The 14020-nt window shown below is 33.2% G+C and overlaps 1 protein-coding gene across 4 annotated transcripts in view; it reads left to right on the top strand.

Moving 5' to 3' along the window:
* Nucleotides 1–14020, top strand: part of NOL4 (nucleolar protein 4) — a 494820-nt gene that overhangs the window by 119709 nt on the left and 361091 nt on the right. For all 4 annotated transcript variants that reach the window (XM_051970265.1, XM_051970266.1, XM_051970268.1 and 1 more), the window contains exons 3-4: nucleotides 2830–2941; nucleotides 5399–5511. In XM_051970265.1, the coding sequence (XP_051826225.1) occupies nucleotides 2830–2941; nucleotides 5399–5511 (225 nt within the window). The remainder of the gene's footprint in view (nucleotides 1–2829; nucleotides 2942–5398; nucleotides 5512–14020) is intronic.

The following is a 14020-nucleotide window of genomic DNA, read 5'->3' on the forward strand; positions in this document are numbered from 1 at the left end:
TTACTTTTGATCATTTTTTTCTTCTTCATAGGCATAAAGATGACATGTTTTAAAGCTGCTAACTCTATGAATTCATTGCAATGTTGCCTTATACTGACATCTACTCTCAGAAAATGGAAATAACTCTAAATCAGGAATTAGCCATATTATTTCCCTCTTCATAAGAAATTGAACAGGAAGAGAGTTGGATATTTGCCAGACAATTTATCTTTAAGTGGCTCTTCTTCCATGTGTCTTTAGCCTGGGCAGAAAGAATTGGTTAGGGTGAGAATGAAGCAAAACAAAGAAATACTGTAGAGGAACAGGAATTATGCGACAGTGGCAGATTATAATAGCTTTTAACATGTAGAGATGTTTCTGTAATTCAGAATGGATATGATAATGCCAAGATAGCTTCTTAGAATCAGACTAACCAAGTACTATTTATTAAAAATAAAGACTTGTTTTTTAAACTTCTCTCTAAAGCAACTAAAAAAAAGTGGGACTTTGCAGTTACAAATCTTTTTCTATGTCAGACTATCATGCATATGTTTTGCTTGCTGTAGGGCAAAATATGCTGGTGGGGGGTGGCAATGTCATGATTGAAAAATGATTTAATGAAAAGGAATTAACTTCAAACTGTGCTAATGGTCAGATGAGTTATACAAATGAGTCAGGTCAAGCCTAAGTCTATTCAGAAAGAAATTCTGCAGAAAAAAATAGAATTGGGAAATATAAGAAAAGGCAAGTAGAGAATAGGGTCCATGCCATTGAAACTAATGGGGCTACTCATCAAAATCCAGACTTTACAAGTTCACTTGCTCCCTATGGAGGATTTCTTTTATATGTAAGTGGGACAAAAATTTGATAGGAATGCTTCATGAAAACAAATGAAGCATGCTTGTCAAACCCAGGGTGCTAATGAACCCATTGGTCAGCCCCATTAGTTTCAATGGACTTAAACTTCAGATACATTAAGCTGTCATAAAGGCATATTGACTGAATATATGTTGACGACAATTTTTCAGGTTTTATTTACAAGAGAGATTTTAAAGTAAGTTATTGGATACTTCAGACAGTACTCCCCTTTCCATGTAGAAATCAACTGAGTGTTGTATTTTTTTCCACATAAAAAGAGAATGAAAATCTGAACTCTATTTTTTTATATACTGAAAATTTCTTTATTAGATCTCTAATAAGAAAAATTGTAGTAAAGTGTCTTCTGAGTGATTCTCTGTCTCTCTCTCTCTCCCTCTCTTTCCCCCTGTCTTCCTCCCTGTCTCCTTCTTTCTTTTTTCCCCTCTTTCCCTCTTTTTTCCCTCCCTTTTTTGCTCTTATTCTTTTCCTGGGATGAAAAAAAAATAAACCACAGAAAAATTTTAATCTTAAAAACCAAGTCAAGATTAGATGTTTGACTTTCAGTATTTGACACAGTGTAGACTAAATTAGCTATGTTTGTATTGTCCAGAGCAATTTTTATCCTAGACTATTTTTCCCCTTTCACTCCTCACTTATCTTGGTAGCCAAGTGATATGTAATAAAGAACTTAATTTGTCATTAAATTAAAAAAAACACATTAAGGTAAATATGGAGCTTGAAAAAAAAGGGGATACCAAAGCCACTTTTTAATGTCTTTTGAATTATCATTTGTTTGTATTATGTGCACCATTGCAATCTTTCTATTAATGTGGATAATCAAAAGTTGACCCTCTCAGTGTTAATGGAGTGAAGTGCATGTATAGTAACACTGGATAACTTCTTGGTCCGTAACTTTCCATATTTTCTGTTGATTTTAAGACCATTAGAGTTTATGATGGTAATGATGCATGGAATCTGAAAAAAAATTGGTGATTAGTTTATCAAATTTTAAAATCTAGTTTATAGGTTTTTTTGAATTAATATTTTTCTAACATTTTCTGATTATTATAATGCTAATGATTTGATGGAAGAATGATGTTTGCATCAGATTTCTCAGTAGCAAACTCCTAGTATCTCCTTCCATTTCATTTTGTTACACTTACTAATTTATCATACCTATGATGGTTCACTTTCACGTTAGAAAGTCTTTACTCTAAAGAACAGCAAAGTTGTTTGAAAAACTGAGATTTGCAGATTTGCTATCATAGGAATGTTAGCCTGTAGATGACAATCTTGAAATTATCAGCTATCTATTCTTGGTTGTAGAAAGTCAGGAACATTTGCTCTGACAGAATTTATGAAAGATTATGAACAAAAAATATGAATATCTGATATGAAATATAAAAAGAAGTCGATGGCCATTATGTATTTCCAGGTGTGTCATTTTCTGTGGAATGGGGAAACTTTGGGGAAAAAGTAAGAGTTCTTATTTAAAAAATTATAATTCATTTATATCAAAGAATATTTTGCATGATAAAACAAGGAAGTTACTGTCATAGTGCAAAATTCAACATTTACTATTTCTATTAGGTCTCAGTTTAAAAAATAAAGAGTTTAAAATTGCTTTAATTTTAATGATACTACAACTATTAAAATATTTCTGGCAAACTTATAGTTTTTGAGAAAATTACCTTAGGTATCTGCAAACTATGATTCTTTTTTGCTTTAAAAATGTAGAACTATAAACAGAAACCTATGCTGATTTAACCAATTGCCTCCCCCACCCCCATCACAAATTATCAACCATTAGGTGATACACAACCAAATTGGATAGATATTTCTTGAAATGATGCATGGTATGCAGTGCATGCTTTCATTGTGCTTCTTGCCATTATGATATAAAATGCCTTATTTGGAAATATAATGATCAGTTCAGTTAAATCATGTTCAATCAACTTATATAATAACACCTATATTTGTGAATCATTTCAGATTTCAGAGAGTTATGCCTTCCTACCGAGAGAAGCGGTGACACGATTTCTAATGAGCTGTTCAGAGTGCCAGAAGAGAATGCATTTAAACCCAGATGGAGCAGATCATAAAGGTAGCTTCAGAGTCAAATACTGAGATGTAAAGTAATTTTATTCATCATACCAATTTATACCTCCTATTTTAAGTTAGGGTTCATAAAAAACGTGGCAGACTGGAACATTTCAACAACTTAGACCATTTCACTTATTCCAGTTAGAAGGAAGAGAATCTCAGATAACCTCTTAAAGCAGAGCTCAACCATACTTGTTTGTCTTCAGCAGAATATTATATGAGGATCCTCTATGAAAAATGTATAATGTTTTTGTGGGGTTTTTTTAAATAAAGACACTTATGTAGAAACTTAAACTAGAATAATTTTCATTTGCCTGGGATATTTTGTGTTGGCCTTCTATGAAGGTGGAGGAATCAAATATATAACCTTTCTGGGTCCCTTTCATTTCACTAAATCTATAGTTCTTTTTTTTTTAAATTAGTTTTTGACATTTACTTTTATAAGATTTATATTTTTATTTTTTCTTCCTTTCTCACTTCAACCATAGCAATCAATCTGATGGAGGTTATACATGTATAATTATATCAAACTTATTTCTACATTAGTCATGTTGTAAATTAAGAATCAGAACAAAGGGAAAAATCATGGGACCAAAAAAAACAAACAAACAATCTGCATTCAGAGTCTGTAATTCCTTTTCTGGATGGGATAGCATTTTCCATTGATTGTCTTAGATTATTATATTTATTTTTTCCCCCTGAGGCAACTGGAATTAAGTGACTTGACCAGGATCACACAGCCAGGAAGTGTTAAGTGTCTGAGGTCAGCATCTCCTTACTTCAGGGCTGGTGCTCTATCCACTACACCAACTAGCTGTGTGGGTCCTTTTATGTTTTATATGATCTATTTGGGATACAGACCTAGTAGAGGTATTTCTAGGTAAAAGGACATGCATAATTTAATTACTTTTGAGGTATAGTTCCACATTGTTTTCCAGAATGGTTGATCAGCTCAGAGCTCTACCAACAAATAATGAATTAATGTTTCAGTGTTCCCACATCTTCTCCAATGTTTATAATTTCCCTTTTTTGTCATCTTAGCCAACCTAATAGGTGTGAGATGGTCCCTCAGATTTGTTTTGTGTTTTTCTAATCAATAGTGATTTAGTACACTTTTTCATATGGCTATAGATGAATTTAATTTCTTCATCTGAAAACTGTGTATTCATATGCTTTGACCATTTGTCAATTGGGGAATGTAAGTCCTTATTTCTTAAGTGAATAAATAGGATTTAGTGGAAAAGTAGATATTCATCCCAAACCTTTTAATTCTTTGGGTTTTACTTTAATTTTTTGTAGTGTAAATGTTTGTGATGTATAAATTGTTATGAGCAATTGTTAGTTATATTGAGAGATGCATTTACCCTGATATACAGAAAATTACAAATTTCAACTAGATTATTGATGTCAGTGGTACACTGAGAAACTTAGCATCTCTTGCTATTAATTCAGATCATTACCTGCTTTGCAATTTAGCTCTAGAGAGTTGCCTGAAAGTTTAGGTTTCATAGGCAGTAATGTGGTAGAAGTGGGCAATGAAGAGAGTACCAGGCCTGGAATTAGGAAAACCTTAGTTCAAATATGGCCTCAGATACTTACTAGCTATGTGATTGTGGGCAAGTCAGTTATTCCTGTTTGCTTTAGTTTCATTTGTCAAATGAGCTGGAGAAAGAAATGGCAAACAATAGTATTGTTCCCAAAAAAACTTAAAAGAGGTTACAAAGAATCAGACACTATTGAAACAAACGAACAACAATTGTCTGAGCTGGAATTTGTGCCTAATTCTTATTATTCTTGAAGACTATTTTTCTATCTTTTCTGACACACTGCCTCTTCAAGCAGTATGTAAAATCCCTTATGCAAAGTAATATCTCTCCATCTTATACCAAAGTGGTGTATAGGGACTGTCCTCCTTCATGCAAATAGAGGGAAAACATGAACTCTTCTTGTGCCACTAGAATAAGATATTTCCCATAGTCTAGGTAGCATGACAAACTGTATTGTGTAGCAGAAAAGATAAGAATCAGAAAAAAGTCTGAAATGTGTGATCTGACATTTGCCAATTATTTAACCATTCAACAGCAGTCATCCAACTTCTCTTAATCTCAGTTTCTCCATCTGTAAAATAGAGTTAATAATTCTATTTCCTCGCCTGATTATTGTGAGGAAAAGTGATGATATGATATGTAGATATACATAGTAATGAGAAAGCCAGGATATGAAGTATCCTGGTGATTTGAGAGAGTTAATGAATCACTCTGTGATCATTTATAGTAATTTGCATTTGGGAGAATCTGACTGATCTTATTTATTTTTTAAGAACATTTGAGCAATTCAACATATGGTTTCTTGGAAGCCTATTCCAATAAGACAAATTGAAACTTTTGAGAATTGTTGAATAAATTCAACATGAAGCTATGCAATTAATCCATGTGTCTGAAAAATACTTTCATTACAGATAACGGGAAACCTCCTACTTTGGTGACCAGCATGATTGATTACAACATGCCAATTACCATGGCCTACATGAAGCACATGAAACTTCAACTTCTCAGTTCCCAGCAAGATGAGGTAATGACAATTAAATAGCTCAACTCCTATGTCATTCTGTAAAAATTATTACAAAATAAGTGTAATTACAAAATTACAATTAGAACTGTTTGTAGCAGCTAGGCTACTTTAAAATTTACAATTATCTTTCATTATAAAATAATCTTACCAGAATCATACAGAGGGGAAAGATACTCAGCTAAAAGTATGGAAGTAAGCTAGCAGGCAAATATAGAAGGCCTTGCTAACTAACATTTAGAAAGTTTACTTATATTCCATAAAAAGTTCACCAACAGATATTATGAGGTCAGTGTTTTCTTGTCTCCATGACTACTTCCAGGAGGACTTTAACTTCTTTTTTAATTTTCATTTCCACTGGGATCTCATCACCTGTCATGATTTTAGCATATATGCCTGTAATTACACACACACACATACACACACACACACACACACACGTGTGTGTGTGTGTGTTTGTATCTGCTCTAATATAAATATATGTGTGTATATTTTGCATTCAATCACAGAGATTGCTCAGCATAGAATGCTGGGCTTAGAATCAGGAAAACCCGGATTCTAATCCAGCCTCAGACACTTACCGGCTATGTGATACTGGGCAAATCACTTAATATATGTTTGCTTTAATGAGCTGGAGAAGGAAAAGACAAGCCACTCCAATGTCTTTGCCATGAAATCATTGGTGTTCTAAGTCACAAAGAGTCAAATACAACTGAACAATTGACAACAAACAACATATAGGCATATATACATATGATTCAAAGCCCTGCATTTCTCTTCCACATCTTCTCTAGGCTTATATCTTTCTCTCTATAAAATATTTTCATGAGATTACCTAAAATTAACATTGAAAGGCAAAGGACCATATAATCTCTATCCATCTCCTCAGTTTATCTCAGCTATCTTCTCTGTTAATAAGAATGGCCATGCCATGGAGTTTCCTTTATATTACAGAAATATATCCTTTCAATAACCTAGTCAATTCTCAAAGATTAAGTACTATAAATAATTTGCAGTTCTTCATTGCTAGATGGATGTTCCTCACTGCAAACACTCTACAAACATATTTGCTTATATAAAAGGATAATTTTTATAACTCCCCAAGATAATTCCTTGAAGACTGCCAATTTTTGAACTTCTAGAAATAGAAAATTGTTTTAAAAGTAATTTATTTAAATGAAAAGTTACTAAAGACTAACCATATATTTATTGAACACTATATACAAAGCTCTACATTAAATGTACTATGGCTTCTGAACCCAAACTGTTCTCTTCAAAGTTATCAATGATCTTCTAATGGCCTTTTTAAATCATCATCTCTGGCAACTCTTTAGCTTTTAATATAATTAATCATCTTTTTCTCTTTAAGATTCCTTTATCCATTGGTTCTCCTTCTACATGTCTGACTGCTCTTTCTTTGTTTCCTTTGCTGGATCTTCATCCATGTCATGTCTACTGACAGTGAAGATCCCCAAAGCTCTATCTTGGCCCTCTTTTCTTTTTCCTCTTTATAAACTAGATCTCATGAGTTTGTAGACTTTTCATCTCTGTACAGATGGCTCTCATATCTACTTGTCTAGCTCTAATCTTGCTCCTGCTCTCCAGGCTTACATCTCTAATTGTCTCTTAGATATCTTGATCTGGATGTCCCATAGATATCTTAAGCACAGTATAAGCAAAGCTAAACTCATTATCTTTTCTCCAAAACCCTCCCTTTTGTAAATTTCCTTATTACCATTAAAGGTATCACCATCCTTCCAGTATCATCATCCTTCCAGTTACCCAGATTTGGAATTTGGATGTCATCTTTGACTCCTTACTCTTTCTCCCTTTCACCCAAATGCAATCAATGATCAAGTCTTTTCTGTTCACTACTTGTCCCCCATATTTGGAACACTTTCCTTTCTCCTCTTTCCCCTGGATGACAATATGGTTCAGTGGACTTGATCCACGAGACAAAGAAATTGTGATTAAGAATTGATGTCAAACTGGAAAACTGTCCCTAGTAGAGTGTCACCGAGACCTGGTCTTGACCTTGTTAAGTTCAGTATTTTTATTAATAGAACAGAATAATACAAGGATGCTATGCTTATCAAGTTTATATGTGACATTAAATAGGAGAGAATAGCCAATAATATTTAATAGACTATATAACAGAATCTCCATCCAAAAATCAAGAGGTTTTCATTTATTAAGATGAAATTTAATACCAATAAATATAAAGACATTGCATTTAAAAACCAAAAAAAAAAAAAAAAAAGGATTTGCAAATAAAAATAGGAAAAAAAAACCATGATGAACTAATTGTGTGGTAAACTTTTTTGTTAGAATCCTAGTTTTAACTCAATGGAATTGCTACAATACTTATTGGTTCACACATTAGAGCAAATACTTACAAGGTGTTAAGTCACTAGTATTGATAGAAACAATGCTTAAGTTAACACCTTTGAGAGTTCACACATTAGCTCACATATTGGAGTTCACAAGTTCGGGAGATTCGCAAATCAGAAACCCACACTTTTTGGTCAATATCTCTCCATTCATAAACAACTAACTCACTTTTATTAAATACCTGTTACGGTATATCTTAGGAATTATTCCATACATTGGAGAAACAAAGAAAGAAATGACACATTATTTGCCTTCAAGGAACTTACAGTCTAACAGGGAGCTTAACATATAAATATTTAAGGACATACAGAATATTTACAAGGGCCTGAGCATCTGGGAAGATTAGAAGTATAAACTTAAAGTGAGTCAGCAATGTCATCCCACTGGACAAGACAATGTGCTCAGTCTTAGAGCACATTCACAAAATCTTGTATCTTGAAATCATAGTTATGATCTTGCTCTATTCTTCCCTAGCTAGCCTATATATTTCCTTTATTGTATTCAGCTCTAGGTATTACATTTTCTGAAGGATGGGGAATAGGGATAAATATGGTGCAGGGACTGAAAACTGTGATAATATAGGAGGATCAACTTAAGAATGTGAGTATATTTGCCTTGGAGAAGAGAAGAGTTAAAAGTAACATGATAAATGGTATCCAACTCTCCATGACCACCATTGGAGTTTTCTTGGTAAAGATGGTGGAGTTGTTTGCCATTTCCTTCTCCAGCACATTTTACAGATGAGGAAATGAGATAAACAAGGATAAGTGACTGGCATCATAATGGTTAATAAGTGTCTGAAACTAGATTTGAACTCATCTTCCTTTCTCTAGTCAGGTACTCGATTCACCGTGCCACCAATATTTGAAGGAATATCACAGGAAAGAGGGATAAGGCTTTATTTGCTTGGTCCCAAAGGTCGAAATTAGGAAAATTAGAAATTTCTGAATATCATATTTTAGCTTGATATCAAAAAATTTTCTCTAATGATTAGACATAAAGAAAAGTTGAATCAGCTGTTTTTCAGTCATTTTCTTATGGGTTCATAGATTAAGAGCTTGAGAGGACCTAACAGATTGTCCAGTCAAATTTTACAGGTAAGAAAACTGAAGCCAAGAGATGCTTACCTGCCCAGCATCACCCAAGTAGTGAGAGCAAGAGCCAGAATGAGAAATAGGTCTTGTACTGCCACAGCATGACATCAAGTAGTAAAGGAAAAGGAGCAAGCATTTATTAATCACCTACTATATTCCAAACACTATGCTAAATACTTTACAAATATTATCTGTTTAGTGTGACCTCTGAGATCTCTTCCAATTCTGAGATTCTGTCATGTTCTAGTGCTACTTTTTAGTCATGATCTTTAACCTTCAGGAATTTAAAATATATTAAGGATGATAAAAATTTTAGACCCAGTATAACCAGAAAGGAGACCAAGCAAATGTTAATAATTACCAACTCACATGTGTGACTACTTTCTTTTCTCTATATTTTTTCTTTTAATAGTAGTTTTTCCAATTACATGTAAAGATAGTTTTCTTTTTCTTTTTCTTTTTTTTTTAATAATTATAACTTTATTGACAGAACCCATGCCTGGGTAATTTTTTACAACATTATCCCTTGCACTCACTTCTGTTCCGACTTTTCCCCTCCCTCCCTCCACCCCCTCCTCCAGGTGGCAAGCAATCCTATACATGTTAAATATGTCACAGTATATCCTAGATACAATATATGTATACAGAACTGAACACTTCTCTTGTTGCACAGGAAGAATTGGATTCAGAAGGTAAAAAATAACCTAGAAAGAAAAACAAAAATGCAAATAGTTTACATTCATTTCCCAGTGTTCTTTCTTTGGGTGTAGCTGCTTCTGTCCATCATTGATCAATTGAAAATGAGTTAGATTTTCTCTTTGTTGAGGAAATCCACTTTCATCAGAATACATCCTCATACAGTATCGTTGTTGAAGTATATAATGATCTCCTGATTCTGCTCATTTCACTTAGCATCAGTTCATGTAAGTCTCTCCAAGCCTCTCTGTATTCATCCTGCTGGTCATTTCTTACAGAACAATAATATTCCAGAACATGCATATACCACAATTTACCCAACTATCCTTGAATTGATGGGCATCCATTCATTTTCCAGTTTCTAGCCACTACAAACAGGGCTGCCACAAACATTTTGGCACATACAAATCCCTTTCCCTTCTTTAGTATCTCTTTGGGATATAAGCCCAGTAGTAGAATAGCACTGCTGGATCAAAGGGTATGCACAGTTTGATAACTTTTGGAGCATAACTCTACATTGCTCTCCAGAATGGTTGGATTCATTCACAACTCCATCAACAATGCATCAGTGTCTCATTTTTCCCACATCCCCTCCAATATTCATCATTATTTTTTTCTGTCATAAAGATAGTTTTCAATATTAATTTTTTGAAATTTTGAATTTGAAAATTTTCCCCTCTCTTTCTTCTCTTTGCCCTCTCCAAGATAGTAAGCAATCTGATATAGGTTATATATGAATACATGTTAAACATATTTCCACATTAGTCATATTCTAAACGAAGAATCAGAACAAAAAGGAAAAACCATGAGAAAAATAAAATCAACAAAAAAGTGAAAATAGTATTCTTTGATGTGCATTCAGACTCTATAGTTCTTTTTCTGGATCATTGCACAATGTTGCTATTACTTTATATAATAAATTTTGCTTGTTCTGCTCACTTCACTCACCATCAATTCATTTCCACGTTTTTCTGATATCCATTTGCTTATTTTTTATAGAACAATAGTATTCCATTCCATTCATATAGCACAACTTGCTCAGTCATCTAACAACTAATAGGCATCCCCTCAATTTATAATTTGCTTTATGAAATTTTTTGGAATAGTTTGATTGGTATGATACTGAATAAGTAAATTAATTTAGGTAGAATTGTTTCTATAAAATTTTATAAGGATAATCTACCTATGTATCAAGGGAATCCTTAATGAAAGTATGAGAAGCGCCAGGGAGAATTCTGTTGGAAGTATTAATTAGTAGATTTCATCATAGGTAAACAATTGAGTGAAAATTACAAGAGAAAGTTAGTACCATCTTACTGTATTGCTTGGACAGCTAGGTGACACAGTGGAGAGAGCACTGGTTCTGGAGTCAGGAGGACCTGAGTTCAAATCCAGTCTCAGACACTTAATTCTGTAGGGCCCTAGGCAAGTCACACAACCCAGTGTGCCTCAGTTTCTCAACTATAATATGAGCTCTAATAGCAAACCAACCACTTCATTATTTTTACCAAGAAAACCCCAAATGGGGTCACAAAGAGTAGGATGTAACTGAAATGACCAAATAACAACAACAAAGCTCTATATAAATGCTAAGTATGAACTCATTTCATGAAAACCATAGGAATGTAATAAGGATTCTGAATAGAGAGAAGTTAATGTGAACTGTTTGATGAAATGGCACATGAGATGAATTATCAAAGATGGGTTATGTTATTTTAGAAGAAGGGTTAATACACTCAAAGTAAGGAGAAAATCAAATGCAAGTAGGAAGTTAGAAATGAAAAATCTGAGCATGTGTCCTTAGTCAGGGAGGATAGTGGAATGCTAGGATGACTAAAGAAAATAATTTGTTTGGGGAAGTAATGGGGAATAAAAATTATTAATTTAAGCAGGACCAGTTCATGAATGACTTTGAATTCCAGCTATGTAATCAAAACATAATCTCTTCACTAAGTAATTGTTTAACTTTCTGAGGTACCCAGGCAATTCATGTAGTTGCAAATTGTTATCTTCTGCCTATAGGATTAGTCCTAGAATTTTCAAACTTGCATATGGTAGCTTGATGGTACAGGGACAGCCTGGTCTGGAGTCAGGAAGACCTCGGTTCAAATCCAACTTCAGACACTTACTAACCGTGTAACTCTGGACAAGTCATTTGACCTTGGTTGCCTCAATTTCCTCGGTAAAGTGAACTGGTGAAGAAAATGGCAAACTCTCCAGTTATCTTTGCCAAGAAAATCCCTAAAAGGGGTCATAAAGAATTGTATGTGACTGAAAAATGATTGAATATCATTAACATTGCATTATAAAAATAAATTTATCAAGTTCTTGGTTTTGCCTGGTACATAGAAAAATTTTATATTCTTCAGTCATATCAAAGATTTCAAGCTAGAAGGAATTTTGGAGACAGTCTGATAATATCATAGAGATGATACTTTTCACAGATCTAGATCTGAAAGAGACTTTAGATATCATCTAGCTCAACTATTTCATTTTATGGATGATCAAACTGAGATCCAAGAATGTTAAATCATATGCCCAAAGTCACACTAATATAACAAAGGGTGGGATTTAAATTGATGGCATAGGACTCCAGAGTGCCTGGAGCTAAGAGGTTTTTCTATTCAATTATATTGCATCTAATCGAACATTTTCATTTGTTTATTTATGCATGGATTCATTCATTCATTCATTCAAAAAATCTTCATTAAATGTATACTCTGTTCCAGCCACTGATCTAAGCATTGGGGATACAGAGACAACCTCAAAACATTGCTTGCCCCAAAGGAGTTTAAATACTACTCATTTTTATAAAAGTGGAATAGATAGGACTTACTTAATGTTTTGCAAGTAGTGAATGATAAGGTCAGGATCTGAATTTAGATTATCTGATTCTAAGTTTGTTGTTCTTTCTATCACACTATGTTTCCACAGAGTTTAGGATTATGAAGCTAATAAAATTTTCATAGTTCAAAAATAGTGAATTAAAAAGCACATCATAATAAAAAATAAGGATTGAAACTAGGAACTTTGATTTCATTTGTATAGGGAATAAGGTGAAGAAGTTCCATCTTCTCTTGTAAGTTGGCATTTTCATGTCAGCTCACAATCCTACAAAGTTCCCTATTATACTCAGAAATTGAATGACTTATACAGTTATATGCTGGCATGTGTCAGAAGTAAGTGGAACTTGAACTCAGGTCTTCTGGGTCCTAAGGTTTCTTATTTACTTCATTTAATTTTGCCTCTTATAATTTTCAATAAAACCTCAATTTTAAAAAGTTTATACTTTTTAAAGCTTTAATTGTAACTCAAATTGTTAATTCATTTTTGTTGCTGAGTTATTTTTTAGTCATGTCCATCTCTTTGTGCCACTGCACCCAATTTGAGGTTTTCTTGGCAAAGATATTGGAGTGATTTATCACTTCCTTCTTCAGATTATATTGCAAGTGACAAAACTGAGGCAATCAGGATAAAGTGATTTACCCAGTGTCATAAGGCTAGTGATTGGCTAGTGATTCCCTGAAATCAGTCTTCCTCATTCCAATCCCAGTACTCTCTCCATTGACCTACCTAGCTGCCCATTAGAAGGACTAATTAATTAATGAGTTCATTAATGCATTATTAATATGATTTTAAAACTATTTTAGGTATACATATATATACACATACATATATACATTTTATGCAAATGTACATATATTTTGCACACATATATAAATATATATATATGTTCTAAAGAAAACTTTTCTCTCTACTTGAGCAAGCTCCACTTGCAAATTTGTTTGATTGATAGTTCCTGTCCAAAGACTGTTTATATATGAAATAAGAGATTTATTCAATTTTTTTCATTTTTCTTAATATTATAATTGCATTTTTACCAGATGGCTCCTTATAAATTATGAATTAAGTGATTAGATAAACATTAAGTTAGGTTCATTAAAGAAAGCAAGGAAAAATTAATTCCCATGATTTAAAAAGGGCAAAAAAATCAATTCATTAAACAATTTCAAATAATAGATTTCAATTATTTCATGAAATGAATGGAAACTGTCAAATTATTTGTAGCAATCTCATCTAGTGATGTTTTTTTCTCTGCCAAAAAGTGAGGAGATCAACATGGTGCCAGTGGAGCTGTAGCCACATGCTGAGTCCTTCTGGCTACTCAAAATCAACAGCATGTTAAAAGCAAAAATAAATTCCTTCTTGTCACTAAATAGTTAGGCTTCTGATTTTTGAATCATGAATCATGAAAAAACATGGTTGCATTTCTAAATAACCAGATTCCTTCAATGATTAGAGTTTTATCTTAAATAAAGTCAAAATCCAAA

Source organism: Antechinus flavipes, chromosome 1 (assembly GCF_016432865.1).
Source record: "Antechinus flavipes isolate AdamAnt ecotype Samford, QLD, Australia chromosome 1, AdamAnt_v2, whole genome shotgun sequence".
Classification (NCBI taxonomy): Eukaryota; Metazoa; Chordata; class Mammalia; order Dasyuromorphia; family Dasyuridae; genus Antechinus; species Antechinus flavipes.